Here is a 24,505-nt window from a genome sequence, read left to right on the forward strand (position 1 = left end):
AAATACAATTGTGCAATTCTTATAGTGTCTTTACAAAAAATGAAGAAAAAAACATTCATCCCATTGACTTTCATTGTATGGACACATAACCAGTGAGAGGTTTCTCAAAATATCTAATTTTGTGTTCCACAGAAGATGGCCACACAGGGTTTAAAGAAGTGAATACATAAATACATATTTAACATTCAACATACCTGATTACCACTTAAAGCACTTTTTTGACTTCAATATGTACCTATTTAACCCGTATTTTAACCTCGGGGAAAACACTTTGTCGGGGAACTTGATTTGTTTAAAATCACACTTTTACTCTTCTGAGGAGGTACATTTAGGCGTACTACAAGGGGAGTAAAATACACAACATGTACACTTTAAATATAATCATTTCCAAGTCCAGGAAAAATAAATCATATTCATATTCGTAGCAATTTCGTACATTATAAATTGCAAAAATATATTACTTTTTTAAAGTTGCACTACACAAATGCTACGAAGAAAAGTGATCTTTTTTCAGAAACGTGTTAAGTCTGAATAAAACAATCCCACACTGTTGTAAGAAATGAGAAAAGGCCACATCACGCTGGATCTCTAGTAGAGGTCACGTCCTTAAAGCTGCTTTCCTCACAGGGCTTAAAAGATTTTAGATTCTGTTGATGTGAGACTTTGACAGCAAAGGTGACATCTCAACACTAACCAGAATACAAGATCATATAGAACTGGAGAGAATCCCTGATATCTTTTCTAGGATTTAAAAACAAAACGCGTATATATTCGGTTTGTTGAAGCACATGATAAACCAAATACGTACTTTTGAGATATAATCGAGAATTGAATTATGAGAGAACAATAAATCTTACAGTATTTGCCCTCAAAACTACATTACTGAAAATGCCAAGCAAATAATTTATCATATTGCCTTTGTGACCAAAAACACTTGAAGCCTTTTAAAACCATTTTTAGAAAAGTGCTTACTGCGCATGCTGCATTTCTTTTTACAATATCCCTTTACATATCTTTTTCTATACAGTACACATTTCTTAGTCACGTGTTGTCCTGATATTGATATATGTCTTGCTTTTATGAAACTTGTTACACAGTACTCTTGCTGGTTTTGTCTTTAGGGCAGCTCCCATGATTCTGATGGGCAAGAAAGCATCCGTTTATGTTTGTGTCCTCTTGTAAACAAAATGAAAAGACAGAGGGTTTGGCCGACTATGCAGTTCTGCTTTAATCCACTGAGGATGTGTGTCCATGGTCAGCTGCTGGCTGATGTCTTCCATACAGAGAAACAAGCTGTAGTTTTCAGGATCGGACACGTGGAATTTGAGGGCACAAAGGCGGCACACGTCTTCCGTGGTGGCGTACGGCCGCACCTGCAGGGTTTTAGATGTGCAGTCGCTGTCTGCCCTCTGCAAAGCCACACGCAAGTAATTCTAAACACAAATACACAAACAGATATTAAAGGGACAGTTCACCAAAACTTCAACTTACTCAAGTTTAACCCCCTTATGATTGTTATTGATTTTATCTGTCGGGCAAAAATATCCATAAGGGACAGTTCGTCCAAAAACGAAAAGTCGGTCATTTATTCGCCCTCTGGTAACTGAACAACAATGGTACACATTCACTTTTGTTGCACGGACATAAACCAGTTCAAGTCAATGAGTACCACCGCATTCGGTTACAGACATTCTTCAAATTATCGTGTTCGGCAGAGGAAAGACAGTCATACAGGTTTGGAATGACATCAGGGTGGTTGAACTAAAACATTTTAACTAAACATCGGTTTTATGTAAGAAGCAGATGCAAAAGCTTTTTAATATCATTCATACTCATGTAGACTGGTATGTCATTGGTAAATAGAGAGAATAGTCATGCAGACCTAAGAGTATGGTGGGTCAGGGTGATACCTGAAAGTCATCCACAGAGGGCAGATTTTTTAGCATGGAGCGCCGTTGGTGCCATTGGTGGAGTGTGTCGCGTGTTGTTGAACTGAGGACTCGGGCAGCTTGCTCTTCCTGAAAGTTCTTGATCAGTGACATCGCTCCATATGCACTAGTCAGGTAATAACCACCTGTACACAAATGAAGTCTATTAACACTACAAATCCTGATGTAAAGGCTTTTCAAAACATGACAGCAAAACTGTGTTGCTATGAAAAGGGACAATTCACCCAAAAATGAAATAAAACTGTCAACATTTACTCATCCTGAAGTTCAAACCCGCGTTAATGTATTTGTTCTGATGGACACAAAGATATTTGAAGAATGTTTGAAACCAAAGACATCTGGGGAACTATAGACTTCCATAGTAGGGAAATAATCTCCTAGTTAATGGTGGCCCAAAACTATTCGGTTTCCAACATTGTTCAAAATATCTTCTTTTATGTTCAGCAGAAAAAGATTTTAATACAGTTTTTGAACAACTTGAGCGGCAGAAAATTCTTTTTCATTTTTTGGTTCCTTCACAGTACTTCATTTTGTCAAATTTCGAAGGAAATATACATCCTTTTAAAAAGAGGCAATACCAGAATGCATTGTGTTGAGAATGCTGATTATAATATCCCTTTACTTAATTCACTAAGAAGTATCTGTAAAACATTGTTTTTTAGAAATCAAACCAATTGAAAATGCACAATGTTTAAAGAGAGAGTTCACCCAAAAATGAAGATTCTTTCATCATTTATTCACCCTCATGTCATTGCAAACCTATATGACTTTCTTTCCTCTGCAGAACACAAAAGATGATATTTGGAGAATTTTGGTCATCAAACAACATCGGCCCCCATTGACTTTCATTGTATAGACACATATTTAAAAATGTCTTATTTTGTGTTCCACAGAATAAAGAGTCACAACAAGTCTTTAACAACACGTGGATGGATAAACGATGACAGAATTAAAATTTTGGGGTGAACTGTCCCTTTAAATCTGCAGTTAAGTTAAATCTGGCCTCAGATATATTGTGTGACTGTGTGTTTTCCACAAAGGTTTCCTGTATAGAGCTCAATAGGAACAGGACACACACACCCAGGAGGAAATTACTTTGTGGGGAACATAATTAAGCAAGTTTGTCAAATATGGAAAATAAATCTATAACTCCCTCTATTGTTTTGTTTCTAAAATACAGAAGCACGCGAGCCATTACAGAGGATTGTCATAACAAAACAGGAAAGGGTGGAAAGACTTTAAAATGTTGCACTTGAGGAACTAATGTTGTTCTTGTACTAAAATTCCTCCATTTTTACCATGTGATACAACAAGAATCTTATCACACCAGAGTTATTATAGTTTGGTTTTACTGTCATCTTACTGTCTTACTGTATAATCCTTTGAATAAGCTTATAATGTTATATATATAGTGTTTGTTGTCATGATTCTGTCCTCCTTGTCATGAGTTTTCTTCTTCTGAGTTGTTACAGTACCATGTCCTTTGTGCTTGTTGTGTTATGTTTGGAGACACGTGGCCTTTGTTTTGACTTTGCGCCACGTGTCCTCCTGTTGTGTGCCTCGGCCCGCCACCTTGTTTCCCCGTCATCTCTTAGATTGTGGTTCATGCCCCTCACCTGCCCATGTACTCTCCCTGTTAGTTTTGTGTTAGTGTATCATTCCCCTCACCTGGCCAGTGTTTTTCCCCTCATTGGTCTTCCCATTTAAGGCCTTTGTGTTCTCTGGGGCCGTTTAAACCAACTCTGAGTTCAAGGTTTAACCTAGAGTTGGTTGAACCTCCTTATTGAAACAGGGCCCTGTCCAGTGCGTCTGAGGACCTTGTTCCTGCCCTGTCCTGCCCTGCCATGTTCGGATAATTCCCAGTGCTTTATTTTGGACTTTGTTTTGCCCCTCGTGGCATGTTTTCACTTTGTTTTGTGTTATTGTTTGCCCCATTGCAGGCTTATTATTTAATAAAAGTCTTTTTGGCAAACTTGTCTGTCTGCAGGTTCATGACAGTTTGTGGTAATTGTCGTTTTATTTTGTTATGTGCTTTTGTAATTTATTTGTTTTAATTATTTATATATATATATTTAGGTCACTATTTCATTTGTTTTCAGGTAACAGGAATGTTTTAATAGTTTTGATAAACTTTATTATTCTTGCATCACACAAACTATGGATGCGTTTTGTGTGACTATTGATCAGTGATCAACAGTATGTATTGAACATGTATTTGTATAAAAACATGCGAACACACCTTCTCCGTGTAGCAGTGGTGGATCTATAAGCTCCATCATGTACATGATCTCTGTGTCCAGCTGAGGCATGTCACACTGGATCAACACGTATGTCAACATGGGCAGAAAATCATCCGCTCCGAACAGCCGCACTGATGCAAACAGAAAAAAACATCATGTTTGATCTTCACCCGGATTATTTCACAGCTCACACACCCATAAAACATTTAAACAAACAAACTCCACCCGTACACACCTGTATGATCTTGCATAATGCTGTAGGTGAGTTTGCACACTTTCAACAGAACCGCGATCTTCCTCTCGGGCGAGTACATCTTGCGCATGGCGATAAGTTTACTGCGGATCCGATGGATGGCGTGGCTGTCTGGTGGCCTGGCTGCGTTCGCCCCCAGTTCTCTGGGCTTTTTGGTCTTGGCCAGGGCCAGATTCTCCTGAAGCCTCCGCCAGGAACCGCTGGCCACCTGGAACTCATGCAGTGCCGACTGCACCGAACCGTACAGAGGTTTCAGCACACATTTGTGCATGGCCTTTTCCAACAATGCATCTGACACACACAGAGAGAGAGAACAGCTTTAACACAGCATCTTTTTCTGTTAAAACATGAATTATATTGTATTCATGATATCAAACCTGCCACATTCTGATTTGATTCGTCTTATGTGAATTCACACAAAAGCAATAAAATAATAATAAAGTTATAAATTGGCAGATCTCCAATATGGAACTTAAATTACATTATTCAAAAAATATTACGACTTTAATTTCACACCGGTATGATTATGATTTTTATATTTTTACAGTATTCTTGAAATATTATGACTATATTCTCATAAATGTAAGATTTATATGTGGCACTAAAATTCTGCCCTGGTAAAACCTGATCTACAGCCAGACTTTAACATGAAACACCAACCCGATCGCACGGGACTTCGTAACTAGTTCGTATGAATTCGTACGTTGTGAATTACTAGAAAAAATGAATACTAAAGACCCACCCCTAACCCCACTACTGAACATAGCGTCACCGGCCCGAAAGCACATCACACTAAATTCATACATATTAGCGAAAATTAGCCACCATGCAAATAGTTAAGCTTTTGCCGTAAGATTGTGTTGGAAATAATAACTGAAATACACTATTTAAATAGCAGACACTTTTTCCTTCTAAATAACGATTTTGTAAGGGCAAAAAAGTAAAATGCTTTAGGAAAGCTGACTCAAGAAGTTGAAGATAATATTTAGCTTCAAGTCTCAGTTTCACGCTTTACTGTGAAATAAGACGGAGAGCTTTCCGACACACTGGTGGCAAGTCAAACGAGGACAAAAACAGATCTCTGATGAGTTCCCTGTGACTGCAACTAAAGTAAGCAGTTACAGAAACATGAATATGTATAATATTAGAAAAATATTTAAACCTGACATTCAACAACAGAGGTTATTCCAAAACACAAACATGAACTTAACATAAACATTAAGGAAACCGTTAGCTTATCGTGGAGTGAAACTGGACATGAAGTTTTTAAAGTTACACTAACGTAAGCTCTCAGAACAAGGAGATAAGAATTGAACCTTTGGAACTTTGACAGCTTTTGAATGGTTTAGGTCTGTGACTTAGGTTCAATATTCTAGCACAACTTTGGCATATTCAAGTATTGAAATACCTGCCTTCAGGCTCTGTTTATTGGCCCTAAACCCTCCCAACTGAAGAGAAGGTTAATCTTTAGAAAACTTGACCTATAAATTGTCCAAACCATGTTGATGTTTTAAGGATATTAGGAACCTTTTACACCAAATTCCATCTCATTTCAAAAAGATTGCAAATCTTGTGCCAAGTTGTGTGAAATATGTTCCAGTTTTTATTGCTCATTATTTATTTCCATAGCAGTCAAGTTTCAACCTGTTCATACAATCTGCTTCGGTTTGTTTTTACATAGACCTACCTCGAATGCCCTGAGAGAGTGTTAATGAGGAAAGTATTTTCATTTATTAACAGTTTAACGTGACAGCGATTTCATATGCATATGAATGTTTGTAAGCAGCCATCACTTATATTTCAAATGGATGGCTGCGTGCCAGTACACAGCTGCTCAATAAAATCATAAAATCCTGACTCTTTTATTTTGCAAGCTATGTTTCTGATCTCAGGGCTTTTTCGACACAAATATATAGCCGATTTCCATTATGTTTTTTTAGGATGGGCAATATTTGGCCGAGATACTACTATTTGAGAATCTGGAACCTGAGGGTGTAAAAAAATCGAAATAATGAGAAAATCCCTCTTAAGGTTGTCAGAGGCACTGTAGAAGCCTGTTGCTAAGAAAAACAGGTTTGTAGGTGTGTTTCCAGACATTTTTTAACAAGATTTTGCAGCATCCAATCACAAAAATAAAGTTTTGATGTACGGAAGATGTGAAAATTTACAAAATATCTTAATGGAACATGATCTTTACTCAATATCCTAATGATTTTATAATTTTGACAATGTATTGTTGGCCATGGTTTTGTTGTCCGGGGTCCACATATACTTTATAGAATATATATTATTCAGTAAAATCCCTGTGTCAAGAAAGATAACTGATTTAACATATCCATTTTTATCGAACATTTTAAAAAAAGAAATCCATTATTTCTTAAAAATAATTTAAGGGTAAAGAAATGTTGAAGATGAAATAAAGATTGTGACATTTCGCAATATCATTCACATCGTTTCCTGTCTGCACTTTTCTCTAAAACGGACACATCTCACTACAATACAAATGCAAACATGTTCTTTTTTGGGTAGTTTTGGCATTTGCATTAAATGCTTATTCAGTAAAGAAAGTAAAAACTATTGGAATAGAAATCGTCTTACCAATCTGGTCTTCAGGTATGTAAGACTCAATGGGTGGGTTAATCTCTGAGCTCTGTATGAGATAGGCCTTCATCTGGGTCATGAACTGTCGTAGTGTCTTCAGAAGATCTTGGCTGGACGATTGGCAGTTTTTATTCTCCTGCACAAAGCTCACATAGTCTTGCACCAGGCACCCAAAGTAAGAACCTTTATCCTGGGCTAGATCAATGATCCTCAGCAAGATGCGTCTCTCAGGTGTAGCCAGAACATTGAGGACACCTCGGACCTTCCGGAAGCGTCCCCTTAACGCATGTGGTAAGATGACGAACGATGTCGGACGGGCCCCCGCTAATTCCACCGCCATGATTCTCTTCGACTTGCGGGAAGCACGAAGCCGGAGTTCCAGGTCTTTCTCGAGACCAGCACCGTAGTCTTCCTCTTCTTCATCATATTCATCGCTGCTGTCATCGGTTGTGAAGAGGCCGGGGGCCGTGCTCGGGGACAGGCTCAACGGGAGAGGCTTTGGAGGAGAACCCAGAGAATCAGATGATGAAGTGGACAAACTTCGGCCGCTCGAGCTTCGTCCTTTCTCTTCAGGTCCTGTCCATTGCTGTAGGATGTTGTTGTTGGTTTGGTTTAAGGGAGTGTGGGGCAGGTTGGCTCGTGACAGGGCTCTAGAGATCGTCTCGTCGTCCAAAGCAATGGTGCAGCGGTAACTGTCAATATCTGGAGCTTGAGGAGGTCGTGGTGGAGGTTTTTTGGAAGAGGATTGTTTGGATCCCTTGGAGCTAGACTTGGATCTCTGGCTGAGTCTGTTAAAGCCGATGTTTAACGGCATAGTTCCCGGACCAGAAGGTGAAGGTCTACGAACCAAAAGACGTGGTGGTGGAGGTCTGGGTGGACGAGATTCTCTGTTGGCTGTGGTCAGGTCTTCTGCAATCCCAGCCGTGTTTCCAGCAGGATGCTGTTGTTGATAAAAGGCCGGGTTGATAAAAGACAAAGCACTGGAGCAACTTCTCCCACCTTCTGAAGTATTTGGGAAAAAGCCAGTTTGATCCTCAATCTGTGAGATGTCAAAGATTGGTGCTCTCTCCTGAACCAGAGAACCGTCTGGTTTACAAAGAGTCTCGTGTTGACGGTTGAGAGTAGACTTCCAAAACGCTGGAGAGAGAATGTGGTTAATGATTAAAACATACATATACAATCATTGGACAAACACAAGTTTGAAAGCAGCAAACACACCCACTCTATCTGCCTACGACAGGACCGCTGACAGTTATTTGTGGTTGTCCATATCTTATTACAGCCAGGCTACAGCGTCCGTTCCGTTCATCCGTTCATGTCGCCCTAAAGTCGAGTGAAGTTTAGCAAAGCTTTTTCCTGTGTTTCAGAAAGCTGATTCACAGATGCCATGCAAAACACACCCAACTCAAACCTCAGTGAGTCATTTTTATCCAAACACACAGTGTGTTTGGGGAGTTGAACTTCACAGAGTTCAGAGAAGCCCTCCTCTTTCTCCTCCCCATGTTTTCTCCCCGTCTCCCCACCCATTTCACTGTGGCATCCGGCTCTCTAGTTGTTCAGCCAGTTTCTATTTGGACATTTGTTTTGATAGTCGCTTTCATGAGACTCACAGTTCACTCACGTGACAATCTCTTTTAAAAGTCTGCAATATCATGCAATACAGACAACGTCACCCTTGATACACTTTAAAGGAACAGTTCACTCACGCATAATACACATATTTCATCATTTTTTCACACTCATGTGGTTAAAAACCTGTATATGACTTTTTTTACTCTGAAGAACACAAAAGTTGTTGTTTGGTTATCAAGGTTCTTCAAAATGTCTTCTTTTGTGTTCTGCAGAAGTAAGTCATGCAGTTTTGGAATGACACAAGGGTAAGTAAATAAAGAATGGTTGATAGCTTTGTAAACAAATGAAACGTCAGTCCTGTTACGACAAGTGGAAGTACTGCCGTAAAAAAGGAACAGAGGACTAGAGAAAGTGTGCCTGTAGCTTTTTTATGTGAGTATGAGTGACTCTTTGCTCCAATTGGCTCACATATAGTCTCGCACACATTATCTGGAATGACGGCTGCTGGCTATTAATAACCTGTTCCAGGGCAACATGACCACAACTGTGGTAGACAGACAAGGCATTTCACTTAGAATCTTTACTATATATATTGGTGGGATCGAAAATGTTTTGTGTTTTGCGCACTACAATATTTTCTTAGCTTAGAAAATCAACATGAATTTCTCGATGTTTTGATATTTATTGCAAAGATTTGTGACCCAGTCTGTGAAAACCCAGCTTAAGTAATATCATGTTTTCAACATATAATCCATGTCAAATGTCATGCCATGTCAAAGACTGAATTCTAAGGTTGGTGCTCTCTAACTCATTATTAGTTGAGTTAGAGAGCTTTTTTTTTTTTTTTGAGACTTAAGGCTGGTTTTCACAGACCGGGTCACATTTGTTTACATCCTCATAATCCATTGTTTTCCCAGCATGATCCGAGAATGTTTCAAAGAGCATCTTGTGTGCTAATGAGGGCAAGAAGATTTGACCTTTTGCAGTTTTGTACATATTGCCAATGTATTACATATTATGTTAATGTACTGTTTTAAATCCTAAAACTGTCAATTTTTTATTTATTGTTATTCCAAGTTTTCCCAGTCATGTTACTTCTCATGTGTATTGATCTCACTGTGTATTTAATGTGCAAATATTGTTGGATTTTTAACAATACATTGCTTGCGATTTCCTAATTTGTAAGTTGCTTTAGACTAATAATATATATATAACATGAATCATATAAAGGAATAGCCGATTTTTGAATGCATAATTATGAATCTTGGTCTGTAATTTCTGCTTGTGTCTACACCACAACCCCCTTAATAATATAATACACCACATAAAAATACTGTATCTGTGTTTAATGACATATTGTTTATCATAGAAAAGTAGGTCAGGATAGGTCAATACCTGCCCCTCGCTGGGCAACCTCAAGCAGATCAGACAGAGTTTCAGCTGAGCCAATGGCTTCCGGAAACTTCAAGGTGGATGGCAAAATGTCCCTGAAATATAACAAAAGCACAGATAAAACATGTATTAAACAGATGTCGACATTTTTCAACAATTCCCAAAAATTACAGCTTTCTCTCTTCAATGGTCATCCGTACATTATCGTGATGTTAATAAGGTGATGGACACCACTGTGTTGAATGCATGTTCATAAACGGACAATGACTCATTCTTTGAACATTAAAGATTTAAATGTTAATTGTGTATTTTATGCCGTAATCAGTCTTTATACTTAATAACTTCACATCTAATCCCGTCCAGATTTGTAATTTTTTATTTAAAAGTTGTTACCTGCTAATACAATAAAAGGCCACGAGATGAAACAGGTCAGCAAAACTGATTCCAGATTCCTCCAGAGAAAATGCTGGAAATAAAGAACAATGCATGAATCAGATCATCATCAGTGTATCTCTTTCCACTTCTAATCTAAAAAGATCTGGGTACACCTGGCAACTGGATTTTGGCAGGTAGGCCGCCCGGCCAATTGTGTCTAAAGTAAAAACACACAGATGCTTCTGATGGACAATCTCCAGGAACTGCCCCGCTTGTATATACATGAAATGATGTCAGGTCATCCTGATGATGTCTAACTACAAATATGTCACCCCTAGTGCAAACTTTTCAACAGCTATTATGTCTTGATATGAAATCAAGGATTTGACATACTGTACTGGCTCTCTTTAACAGGGATGTGAATGACAGAATCTGAGGTTTCATCCACGTGGAAAGACAAGACCTTCTTCTGTAAGACATGTGATCTCCACACCAAAAACACCTGGATAGGATAAATAATTATTATTATATTCAGTTAAGACAGGTCACGCATACATTTTTAAGGGCCTTTGAAGAAATATGTCTGCTGTGTGTATTTCATCTTTTGAAGAGATATAGAGAACAGCCCTTTCACTTTTACCCCGGCTGGTTGTTTTAGTAGAATGTCCGTGGCCTCTTGCTGGTCGATGGAAAGCAGAAGCCAGATGGGGTGTGTGTGTATCAGTTTATCCAACACACTCACACTTGTGCCCACAGCATCTCCATCAGCCGCAGGATACACCAGACACACACCGCTCATCTCTCCCTCTATCCTACAGAGAGACAAAACAGAGGAGATCGCTCTACTGACTTTGTTTGTCTTTCATGTCCTTTAAAGGAAGAATAAACATTCACAGCGCTCTATGTCAAGGACTCAAACAATAGCTCCCTTTGCTGGTTAATGTAAATTATGATATTACACAGAGGGTTGCAACGTTTGCTTACCTAGTTTGAGCACAAATGTGGACAAAATGAATCGCACACATAAGTATTTGATGAAAGTAATAGGATTACTATGTGCTCACTTAATCTGCCAGTCACAATATCAAGACTGTATTTAAAATAATTGAGAGAAATTAATTGTTGCTTGCCGTCAAAGCCGTCATATTTGTGGACCAAACCAGCCCCAAACTCATGGAAAACAAACCTATAAGATGATCTGTAGGTATGATTTAATGTATTATACTTTCTTTAATCAGCAATGTTTGTTAATAGTCAATAAAGTGTACTCACTGTACGAGTAAAGAGGGATCTGGATCTCTGTCTGGATCTTCGTCTGTCTCCTGAGCATGAACCATTTGTTGCTCCAGATCACCCAGCGAACATGCAAAAGCCTCCACCAACTGCACATGAACAGAAATAAGATCATGTGTGTCCTGACAGAGAACTCATCATTCTTATCTGTCTCATAGACACTTTTCTTTTATTATATGATCAAGAAACTGCAAGAACAGTATATAAAAGATGCAAAACTGGTTAGAAATGAGACACATCACAAGTTAAAAGAAACAAATGCGACAGTGTAAATCCCCTCTGATATCCACCCACAAACAGGAAACAAGTTAGTCACTTTCCTGTATTTTATAAATATTCTTCACGACAGGAAATGTGGCTCGCCATGGCAACACATCTTGGCCATTGCGGTACAATAATGTATTAAATCAATTTCTTAAAAGGTTTCTTAAATTGTTTCTTATATTAATGTTGCGTCCATAATTGTATAATGTTAAGCTGAGCAATTGGCAAATGAGTCCTTTCAACTATTTGAACTCATTTGAAACTTTTCAGTCAACGGAATAAAAACAATAAGTGAATCATTCAAAGGTCATTCACAGGATGTAAATGACCTTTGCTCATTTAGTAAGACTGGTTATTTTTTAAGTTATTTGATTTAAAAACATTTCAATTAAGTTAAATAAAAGAAAAGTTTTATGTAACCATAATAATTGTCATTTTCATTTCATTTTAATGTTTTAATATGTAAAGTGTTTGGTTAAGCCACTTAAAGGCGCAGTAGGCGTACGTGTGCACAAGAAAGTGATGATACCACCTCCACCTCATTTTGAGTAAGGAAAAAACCCTGAGTAAGTGCAGTATTGCAGAGTTTATAGACAAGCAACTGAAACAAATTCTTCCTGAAAGTCTATTAGTACTCAACCACTTACAGACCGACTGCAGATTTGAATCGCCAGGCCAACTTCCTGGCAATTCCATGCAATTATGGACTATGTTGGGGAAAACTCCAGGCGATTAGACTCAGTAGTTATAGAGAGATAAACAAATAGTTTCTGTTGCAGCTTCTGGATTATTTCCTGGTTTTAAGTGACACTGTTTTAAAGAATTATCAAATAAATGTAAACCTACTTTGCGTATGATAGATTTAGAACGCAATCCATTAGATTTTTGAACGCAAGTCCACAATTGTTTAGCTTGAATGATAAACAGAGAGAGAGAGAGTTGCAGACACACATTATGGAACACTTGAATGGCCCTGTCTGGGCTACAAGCCCTGCATTCACCCAGTAGTTGGCACGCACATTTGTTTGTTCACGGCATTTAAGTGATGGATGTTATATAAACGGTGGATATATTGCTGGATTGCTTTTGAAACTGATAGACGGCACAGTCCCTGTGCTAAAAGATACCGGACAAGAACCGCACGCAGTAAGGGAATATAATTCATGTGTTTGTGTTTTGTTGGCAATCGGCACGTACGTTTGTAAAAAACACAAAGGAATTATAATATTATATTATATATGATTATAATAATGTTATAATGTAATTTTATTGTGTGCTCGTGCTGTAGTTCAGTCCCCCCAGCCTGCCCCCAGCAGCTCGTGTTTTTCCAGCTGTATCTCTCAGCTGTATCTCTCTTTTATAAATGTGATCAAACTAAATACTCTTTGAAGATACGACATATGCAAGACTACTGTATACGTACTCAAGACTAATATGAGATTTGCAGAAACTACTTGTGACCCCATCTTTAAATACAGACCAAATGAAGGCATCGTAGTAGACAAGACTTTATTAAAATGTATACAAATATTGGATTCAGTTTCTGCCTTCGTATGTCATGAGTATCATATCATATTTTCAGGTTTCAGAGTGGGCCGGTTGATCCCCCGAAAACACCCCCTCCTAATGATTTACCCTAATTTGAGAAAATTACGAAACCAAGTGTGACTTCACAAACACAATGAGCGTCTTACCTGAAGGTAGCTACTGCTGCGGTCCTTACGACTGGGCTGTAATGCTGAGTCTGTTGCCATCTTACAGTGTTAAACTCTTGAAGGAAAAAACGTCAGGAAAAAAACATTTAGAGAATCAAGTTTCTGTGAAACTTGGTATTTGGTATATCCTAAACCGGTATATCATAAAAACACTTTGAATTGTTCACATTCTGTTGTGCTATTTGCATACAGTTCTGCTTTGTATGTGTGTGTGTTATGAATGAAAGATAGACCTCAAAGGCCGCTATCACTTCTGTTCCTCAATCCATAAACATACATTATCTAAAGCAAGTTTTACTCCATTTAAAACACAACATTGAGCACACAAAGCAAACAAACGTAAGATTTGAAGTAGACGGTGAAGCATTTCCTGAGAGCTGTTTGGAATATCATTTACAAGAGTAACTTGAGTAAGAGTAGAACGTGTTGCATAAGAGAGGTCAGTGGTCCTTCTGGGCCAGACTGTGTGGTTAAACCGGCACTATATCAAAAGTTCTGGTATAATTACATTATACACAACAGGGAAATTCAGCTTTCGAATAAGTCTCTGTTAAGACATTTGCAGCATATTAAACAGCTGACCTGCAAAAACAAACCCTCATTGAGAATAAAGGAAAGCGGCAGTAGGTCGATTACACCTTTCTGAATTGATGACAATGGAGCTTTGTTCTGTTTTTCACAATGTTGATTTTGTCTTCGGGGACATTTATAGTCTATCAATAGTCTGAAGTGAAACTAAAGTGTGGGAGACAGCTGCAGACAGACAGATGTGAATTAATAATGCACTTAGCCTGAAAAAGCTTTTTTCTAGCTCAAACATCAGTGAAAAGGATAAATACGCACAGGGTCCAATAGAAGGCACAGACCGCATTTGTTTTGAATTTGTAAAAAAGAAATGTTTGATTCACAAATAAATACACAAAACATGATAAATGCAAATTTAGATCACAGGTCATATACGCAAACACATGTGATAAACTTGTTACCTTGATTTTCTCGCTCCCATTAAAGCTCACCGGAAATCTGGAACATTCTCTATTCACACCAGGATAACATGGATCACAGGTTTTGAGCCACTTTGTAAAGTCCATGTCAGGTCAAGTAAATACGGAAACATATCACCTATTAGAGAGTTGAAAAAAATACATTTTCAATTCAACTTTTCATGATTTCTGGACCTGCATATTACATACAGTCGGGTTCATAAATATTTGGACAAAAGCACATTTCTTTTTATTTTAGCATCAAAGTGTATTCGAGTTACAGTTTTATAGTGGATATTGTCTTAGTCCAATCTCTCGGCTTTATTTAGAGTGTTTTCACATCCAGATTAGTTTTAGGCTTTAGGAATTACAGATCTTTAATATGAGGCTCCCCCTTTTTTCGAGGGACCAAAAGTAATTGGACAGTTGAACCAAATGCTGTTTTATTCCCAGGTGTGGGCTTTTCCATAAATCATTTTTAAAGCACGTTAAAGGTCTGGAGTTTATTCTACCTGTTGTGTTTGCATTTGGAAGCTGTTGCTGTGAACCCACATCATGGGGTTCAGGGAGATCTCCATGCAAATGAAACAAGATTTCAAAAACACAAAAATCCATCAGTAAGATACCAGGAACATTAAGAGCGGCAAAATGATCTATTATGCATTCTAAGTAGAGAAACACACCACTGGGCTCAGCAACAGATAAATGTGGCGGATGATGACATTATCCTCTTCATGATAAAGAAAAACACCTTCTTGATTTGTAAAACATCACCACAAGAAAGGAAGCATTTCATTTCTTCACATACAAGAATACAAATCTAGCCTAATGTTCTCCAATCCATTGTAAGCGAAAAGTTCCTGCAAAACTAACCAGACCACTAAAGAGCACTTTCACATAGTAAAAGCATTCTTCACTAAAACACAATATGCAACATGGTCTGAGCGAAACCAAATCAGTTTTGTGCACATAGGTGAATGCCCTTCAGCTCTCTGCACTTTCAGCCTGCTTCTAAACTCAACTCATCCACGTCTGTATTCTACCACGGAAGCAATTTGATGTAATGCATGTTAAGAGGATCCTGACTGAGATAAACCACATCATTATGTGACGAGGTGGTGAAATTTGAGACACAGAGTAAGTTCTATTCACGAATAAAGAGTCCGACTACGCCACCCTAGGAATTAATCCCAGGGAAAAATACTCAAACTATGAGCAAAGCACACAGGTTCAGTTCCCTCATGGAAGTAGACAAGAGACGCGAGTAATACAAAAATACAAATGTTTATTACTAGGAAAATCCTTTAAAATGTTAGATGGGACATTGAAACCCCACTTCAAATAAAACAAACAGAAACACATACAAACCAACTTGATATAGAGCAGCTGTAAAACAAATCTAAATACCAGCAGGGCTGAAGCTCCCAACGGCAGGAAGCACTGGGGAGTTCGATTCTACGGGACACACTTCCACACGACACTCACACCCGTGCAGTTTAATCACACTATCACACACTCGAGTGTACACTGCACACGATAGGACCACCACCAGAAAGAGCAATCCACCCGTGGGACCTCAGCTCCTGCAAAATAATAAGAAACTATAACAATAAAGATGGCAGTGTTGACATTAATAGAGTCCAAATTAATAAATGGAAATAACAAACATAAAGAAAAACAATCCAGTTAGGAAGATCAATTGTTGGTCTACTACGAGACTTTAACTCAGTAGATGCTCACACACAAATAGGATTTCACAAACAGATGGTTGATCACAGATATCCCAAGCTATTAGCAATTTACTGCCCTTACAATAAGGAGCAGAGAGAAAAGCAAATAAATAAAACTAAACAAACCGTAATTCATGGAAATAAAAGTAACAAAACAAAAGAAAAAGGTTAAATAACAGAAACAACAGAAGGGAGCTAGCTCCGCTGCAAGCAGGAGGAGCTTAATAGTCCTTCCACACAAGGCAGAGATGTATGAAGCGGGATTATATGTATATATAACGCCCCGATTATAACCAAGCGAGCAGTCCCCTTTTGTTTACGATGATGGTCGCGTATACACTGGCCGTATAAACTGCAGCACTTTAATCGCAGCGTAAAATCACGGCATAGAACGAGAGGGAGAATCCATCAGGTTGTCAAGCTAGATAGCACACTTAACGGACACGGATTGGTCAGTCATGCCCACCGCGAACACAATAGGATACAGGGAATCACACCTGAGAGGTGAACAGTCATCAAACCAACTAAGCAGTATGCCGGGCAACACGGCACCAAAGCTGCACTACAATCAGAGTCAACGCGATCAAAACAACGGGGAAATCGGACGTGACGCATACCAGGTAACAGCCAATCAGCCTTTAAATGGAAGGTACTACTCGCTGATAGGCTAACCCTGCTGTCAATCACCTAATCCCATTACATTCCACCACCAGTTTCTGCAACGTCGACCCGACGGTGAACCACACAGAATCCCACCTAGGAACTCTCAGTTCCAAGGGCGAAACAAGGTACCTACTGCACTACTCACTATAAGGGAAACTGAACCAGTACCCACTGCTCGAGGGAGATGGTACCTATTAGAGTGCTGACCTGCAGTTCTTCTACCAGTCCTTCTTGCCATCCCCTCGCCTACCTCCAGTGAATTTGTAGGTACTTCTGCCGGGGGTAAACCCACATCAAGCCCAGTACCCTCGGTTACCCTGAAGGTCTCCACAATTGGCCGGTCACCCGATATCTGAGGTGGGCCAGGAACAATGTCCTGTAGCCTCAACCCACCTCTGACTTGTGGTGTCTCTGACACAAAGACAAATAAATCCTCATCACATCCCTCTTCCAGAGACGACACAGATTCAGCCACTGGACTATCAGACAATCCAATCGGCAGATCCTGATGGATCTGAGCCTTGAGCAAAGATCGATGCACATGCTTTACTTTTCCCAGATCTGTAATGGGAGCAATGGTATATACCGCCCCACCGTCCTTAGGTGCTCTCATTACCTTGTACACCACTGAATTCCACAGGTCCTGGATTTTACATCTACCCCTCACACTATGATTGCGGAGGTACACCAGCTGACCCTCCTTCAGTGGTGCTTCCTTCACCCGCCGGTCATGCCGGGCCTTTCGCCGATCGGCTGCATCACCCAACCGTTCACGAGCACCCTCAAACGCAACCTGCAACCGATCCTGCTGCTCTAGAATCCACCTATTAACCCCCCCAGCTAATGGCTCTTGGACTCTGCCAAGTAAGAAATCAACAGGAAGTCTGGGCTCCTGTCCAAACATTAGAAAAAAAGGAGATTCCCCGGTTGCCTGATGAGGAGTAGTGTTATACGCAAAAAGTACCTGAGGAAGGCAAAGTGGCCAATCACCCTTTTGGGAGGGCGGCAAAGTGCGCAATAGATTATGCAATGTTCTGTTAAAACGCTCACACTGGCCATTTCCAGCGGGGTGATAAGGGGTGGTACGTGATTTCTCGACTCCATACAGAGAACAAAGCTGTTGAATTAGGACGGATTCAAAGTTCCGGCCTTGGTCGGAGTGGATGCGCCCTGGCACGCCGAATTTACAAAACCACTCCACTACAAGAACCTGAGCAACAGTCTCTGCTCGTTGATCTTTAGTGGGGATTGCCAAGGTATATTTGGTGAAAATATCGGTCATGACCAGCACGTTCTCAAGGCCAGACCTCGAGAGCTCCAACACTGTAAAATCCAAGGCCACAATGTCGTTCGGCCGTGCAGCCAACAAGTGCCCCATAAAACTACTAGGGGCCGTGGGGACACCTTTAGCACACTGGCACCGCTCACACTCATGACACCAGCGGTCGATATCTGCAGACATACCAGGCCAGTAGCATCGCTGGCGCACTAGCTGGAATGTACGCTCGACCCCCTGGTGCCCATGCTGTTGGTGAAGCTGGGTTAAGACATAGTGTTTCAGATCTGCCGGCAATAACACCTGAAGGATTTCCTCTCCCCCATCTGAGCGACACACACGCCGGTAGAGCACACCATCAGTCTCCACTAGGCGGTCCCATTGCCGGAGCAGAACAATGGCAGACCTGGAGAGTTTCTTGCGCTCTTCAGGAGTCGGGGGCAACTTACGCCTCCAAAACTCCAACAACTCTCCTATGACTGGGTCTGCTACCTGCTGAGCACCCATGTCGCCATTTGAAGCATCAGGAAATGAGGTCACCTGATTGACCAAGGCCACAAATCCACCTTGGGAAGCTCGCTGCAATGCCACTGGAACGGCCATACCGGAACACAACTGGGGCACTTCACCTGTACCTGAAAAGTTTTGACGTGACAAGGCGTCAGCATTGCGGTTGCTTCTCCCTGACCTATACTTGATCTCGAAATCAAATGAAGCCAATTGAGAAGCCCAGCGTTGCTCCATGGCACCCAGTTTTGCAGAAGTCAGGTAACTAAGGGGGTTGTTATCAGTAAACACCACAGATTTCTGGCCCAGCAAGTACTCTCTAAACTTTTCAGTCATGGCCCACTTGAGAGCCAAGAACTCCAGTTTCATGGAGCTATAGTTAGATGTATTGCGCTCAGTGGGCCTAAGACTGCGGCTGCCATACGCTATAGGGCGCACCTTGCCTTCTTGCTCCTGTGAAAGGACTGCCCCGAGGCCTTCATGACTGGCATCTACCTCTAAAATGAAAGGTAATGAAAAGTCAGCGTAGGCAAGCACTGGGGCTGTGGTTAATTTACCTTTCAACTCCTCAAAGCCACACTGACATTCCGAGGACCAAGCTTCAGTAAACTCCCGACCTCCCTGTTTCGGGCGCTTTGGGCTTGACAGCCGTGCCACCAACCTGTGAAGGGGGGCAGCCAGCTTGGCAAACCCCTCTACATACCGTCGATAATAGCTAGCAAATCCCAAGAAAGAGCGCAATTCTGTAACACTGGTGGGACAAGGCCATTGTGCAACTACCTCCACCTTACCGGGGTCAGTAGACACTCCCTCTGAAGAAATGACATGCCCCAAATAATGCACTCTCTTTTGGAAAAAAGCACACTTTGATAGTTTGACCTTCAAACCTTCTGTCTGCAAGCGGCTCAGGACAACCTCCATCCGAGCAAGATGTTGATCCACCGAGGAGGAAAAGACAATAATATCATCGAGGTATAAAAGGAGGGACTGGCACTGCTGCTCACCAAATAACCGCTCCATCAATCGTTGGAAGGTGCTTGGGGCATTGCACAACCCAAATGGCATCCTATTCCACTCAAATAGGCCGAAAGGTGTGCAAAAAGCAGTTTTAGATTTATCGACCTCAGCTACAGGTACCTGATTGTACCCGCTGGCCAGGTCCATGGTAGAAAACCAACGGGCCCCAGCCAGCGAGTCCAAAGTCTCCTCAATACGTGGTAGAGGGAACGCATCCTTCCTAGTCTTTGAATTTAAGCGACGGTAGTCCACACACATGCGCAGACTACCATCCTTCTTTTTAACAAGGACAATAGGCGAAGCATAGGGACTGCAGCTCTCTCGAATTACCTGAGTTTCCAACAATTGATTGATATGTGCCTTTACCACCTCATACTCTGATGGAGGGATTCGCCGGAACCGCTGCCTAACAGGGATGTCATCCAACAAGGGGATTTCATGGGATATCCGATTAGTACATCCCAAATCCCCATCGTTCATAGAGAACACAGGCAAATACTTCTCCAGTAATGCCCTGACCTTAACCTGTTCTTCTTCAGATAACACAGATAAATCAAGCATCGCTATCTTCTCCTGTATGGTAGAGGGGGCCTGCACAACCTGTGTATTGACCTTGGCCGTAACGGTCTTAACTTCTGTGACCTCTGGTGGCAAACTTATCACATCAACTTTATTCACTGTGCCAATAACAGTGCTAGCGTACAGCACTACATCGACCGTGCCCACGTTAACTATGGGCACATAGACTGTACCACGGTCTACCCTTAAAAGAGAAGGAGATGCCAGCAAGCCCGCTGGTAGACCAGAAACTGGTGGTTCAAACAGTACTGTAACGCTCGAATATGTCATCGAGCAGGTTGCAGCAACAAATGTCATTGTGCCACCTGAGATGCGACACGCCCTACGTCCCCGCACTTTGACTCGTCCCCCACAATCTGAAACAGACTGGCCGTCAACCTGATGGCAATGTTGTAAAGCCTGAAAAACAGAGTGAGGGGCCTGTGACACGACTGGTAGGTCGAAGAGAGCTGTGCCATGCTGGCCAAAGAGCTCCTGGTAGCAGCGTCCCAGGATGTTCATGCCCAAAACCCCAGGAACATCTGCACATATACCACCAGGGGGATCTCTGACCACCAGCACACCACAACTTAAAACTACTCGCCCACAGAGCTCCACGTCTAATTCCAAATAGCCGACATAGGGAATTGAAAGGCCATTGGCTGCTCGAAGCTGTAACCAATGGCATGCTCTAAGCTGTTCCTGACCCCACAACCCAAAATTAGTCACAAACCAACTTTCAGTAATGGTGGACACCATGGAACCGGTGTCCACCAGGCAGGGTACCTTAACCCCACCCATCAATACAACAAGCTGTGGGCAAGACGACATAAAACGTGACATAAAATCAGAACCAGATACATTTTTGGAGCCTACCCTTTTCCCAACCAAATTTTGGCCCTGCAACTCGGTGGGAACTAGTTTTCCGGCGGCTGTACGGATAATGGCTGTCCACCTCTCATTAAAGCAGAAGTCACACGGGCTGATGGTGGAACGGATATCCGCACCCCATCGCAATCACTGGCAAAATGGCCAGGTTGCTGACACCTTCTGCAAATTAAATTAGCCCTAAATGGTCGCGAACGTGGCTGGGGATTCTGCAGCTGAGCCATACCTTGGGTTAACTGATTCAGTTGTTGTTGCTGCTTTCTAAGCATTTCCCGTAGTTCACTCATTTCTGATGTTGCTGAACCACTATTTCCATGCTGATGTCCCTGCACCCCATATTGAATGCCATAAGCGGATGGAACAGACTGACTTCGACTACGCACCCCACCCGGCATGCCTTCTCTTTCCCAACGAAGAGCTTCACTGCGAATGTCGAACAAAGTGGCAGTGGGCTGGCGACGCACCAATTGCTTAAGTTCACGTCGAAGAGCGCAATCATTAACATATTCAACGAACTGATCTCTTAGCAAAATTTCGGCGTTAGGCATACCATGGGGTGACTGACTTTTAACTTTATCCAGAAGACTCATCAGGGCCAAGGAGAACTCCACCAAGGTCTCCCCGTCCAGTTGTCTTCTGGAAAAGAATGACTCCTGAAGTGCTACATAAGACTTATTGCAACCATATAATTCACATAATACTTTAATAATTTCATCCGGATCCTCCCTCTCGTTCCTCGACCGATAACGAATTTCTTCCCTCGCCTCACCCTCCAGATGATCAAACAAGAAAAATGCCTGATCAGCTGTAGACAGATGGCGAAGCCGCATACAGGCCTGGGCCTCCTCCACCCACTCATTGATGCCAATACCCGACCGGCCACTAAATTTTGGGCACCTACGATCGCGAGGAACGAAAACAAACCGCTCCGATGTTGAAACACCAGCACCAATACGTGGGGGATCTGCACCGACAGGAATAGTAACACTAGATGGACCCGGCTGTGCAACAGACACTGGCTCTTGCCGCAGCCTTTCGTTATCAGCTTTTAATTGAGCTACTAAATCCCTTAACTCGTTCAATTCATCCTCCATTTCTGTAACTGCACAAGCACTTACCACAAATAGAGATTAAAGTTAACTTGTGCCGATCCACCACAGAGCAACTGTTACTGTCTGGTTCCTACCAGAGAACAAAGAAAGAAAGAAAAACAACAAACACAAAATACCCACGTCTCTGTACTACACCAGAGGGCACCCTGCCGACTACGCCAGAATGTGACGAGGTGGTGAAATTTGAGACACAGAGTAAGTTCTATTCACGAATAAAGAGTCCGACTACGCCACCCTAGGAATTAATCCCAGGGAAAAATACTCAAACTATGAGCAAAGCACACAGGTTCAGTTCCCTCATGGAAGTAGACAAGAGACGCGAGTAATACAAAAATACAAATGTTTATTACTAGGAAAATCCTTTAAAATGTTAGATGGGACATTGAAACCCCACTTCAAATAAAACAAACAGAAACACATACAAACCAACTTGATATAGAGCAGCTGTAAAACAAATCTAAATACCAGCAGGGCTGAAGCTCCCAACGGCAGGAAGCACTGGGGAGTTCGATTCTACGGGACACACTTCCACACGACACTCACACCCGTGCAGTTTAATCACACTATCACACACTCGAGTGTACACTGCACACGATAGGACCACCACCAGAAAGAGCAATCCACCCGTGGGACCTCAGCTCCTGCAAAATAATAAGAAACTATAACAATAAAGATGGCAGTGTTGACATTAATAGAGTCCAAATTAATAAATGGAAATAACAAACATAAAGAAAAACAATCCAGTTAGGAAGATCAATTGTTGGTCTACTACGAGACTTTAACTCAGTAGATGCTCACACACAAATAGGATTTCACAAACAGATGGTTGATCACAGATATCCCAAGCTATTAGCAATTTACTGCCCTTACAATAAGGAGCAGAGAGAAAAGCAAATAAATAAAACTAAACAAACCGTAATTCATGGAAATAAAAGTAACAAAACAAAAGAAAAAGGTTAAATAACAGAAACAACAGAAGGGAGCTAGCTCCGCTGCAAGCAGGAGGAGCTTAATAGTCCTTCCACACAAGGCAGAGATGTATGAAGCGGGATTATATGTATATATAACGCCCCGATTATAACCAAGCGAGCAGTCCCCTTTTGTTTACGATGATGGTCGCGTATACACTGGCCGTATAAACTGCAGCACTTTAATCGCAGCGTAAAATCACGGCATAGAACGAGAGGGAGAATCCATCAGGTTGTCAAGCTAGATAGCACACTTAACGGACACGGATTGGTCAGTCATGCCCACCGCGAACACAATAGGATACAGGGAATCACACCTGAGAGGTGAACAGTCATCAAACCAACTAAGCAGTATGCCGGGCAACACGGCACCAAAGCTGCACTACAATCAGAGTCAACGCGATCAAAACAACGGGGAAATCGGACGTGACGCATACCAGGTAACAGCCAATCAGCCTTTAAATGGAAGGTACTACTCGCTGATAGGCTAACCCTGCTGTCAATCACCTAATCCCATTACAATTACACCAAAGATCCTTGGTCCTTAGTAAAACAACAAACGTCAAGAGCTTGCAGCCATCAAGGACAGAATATACTGTACAAACACCAGATTAAATTCTTACTTTACCCATTTTAGAAAGGTTTCCTTTGGAAGCTGTGCACAAGTTTGGTTATAAATAAAATGTTATATTCACTGTGTGAGAGCAGATACTTTTGGATAGAATTACAAAAAGCAAGGCATCAATCTCTTTATAAACGTAGGCTATTACGTATCAAGCGAATATAAAGACTGGCCACATTATTCAATTCAACATTTTAAGAGTAGCCATTTATATGATTATGTGAATAAAAGCAGCTCAAAAATAGACAAAACATGAGCCAAAAAAACAAGTTAAAGCATTTTTACTACATTTTACGATCTAACGATACAGTGTAACTCTGTTTGTAGTAAAACTGTGGTAAACGGTAAATAATCCGCTATATTATAATAAACCCATGTACATTTGACGCATTATAATAATATATAAATGTATATAACACACCTGTGAGTGTATCTCTCGTGTAGTCGACTGTGACCGAGTTAAGAAAGAAGATGATGCGCTGTCCGTAATTTGACAAAAGCGCGTCACAGAGGACGAGCGCTAATCA

At 41.1% G+C, this 24,505-nt stretch overlaps 1 protein-coding gene across 5 annotated transcripts; it reads right to left on the reverse strand.

Moving 5' to 3' along the window:
• Nucleotides 1–14: 14 nt before the first annotated feature.
• rin2b (Ras and Rab interactor 2b) lies at nucleotides 15–24,459 on the reverse strand. 5 transcript variants are annotated; one of them, XM_079460097.1, is made up of 15 exons: nucleotides 24,400–24,459; nucleotides 22,395–23,029; nucleotides 16,045–16,220; nucleotides 14,641–14,776; nucleotides 13,634–13,709; nucleotides 11,655–11,764; nucleotides 11,023–11,194; nucleotides 10,776–10,884; nucleotides 10,401–10,473; nucleotides 10,011–10,102; nucleotides 7,041–8,180; nucleotides 4,425–4,733; nucleotides 4,189–4,320; nucleotides 1,911–2,074; nucleotides 15–1,433 (listed from the first exon to the last, which is right to left on the reverse strand). In XM_079460097.1, the coding sequence occupies exons 5-15, from the start codon at nucleotides 13,691–13,693 to the stop codon at nucleotides 1,161–1,163; spliced, it is 2,634 nt and encodes an 877-aa protein (XP_079316223.1). In that variant the 5' UTR covers nucleotides 13,694–13,709; nucleotides 14,641–14,776; nucleotides 16,045–16,220; nucleotides 22,395–23,029; nucleotides 24,400–24,459; the 3' UTR covers nucleotides 15–1,160. The 5 variants fall into 5 exon arrangements, with proteins under 5 accessions (XP_079316223.1, XP_079316222.1, XP_079316226.1 ...); XM_079460096.1 differs by lacking the exon at nucleotides 24,400–24,459 and adding an exon at nucleotides 23,674–23,778; XM_079460100.1 differs by lacking the exon at nucleotides 24,400–24,459 and adding an exon at nucleotides 23,674–23,773 and having other exon boundaries at nucleotides 1,883–2,074.
• Between the last annotated feature and the right edge of the window lie 46 nt (nucleotides 24,460–24,505).

The sequence above is a fragment of the Barbatula barbatula genome (assembly GCF_947034865.1).
Source record: "Barbatula barbatula genome assembly, chromosome: 7".
NCBI lineage: Eukaryota > Metazoa > Chordata > Actinopteri > Cypriniformes > Nemacheilidae > Barbatula > Barbatula barbatula.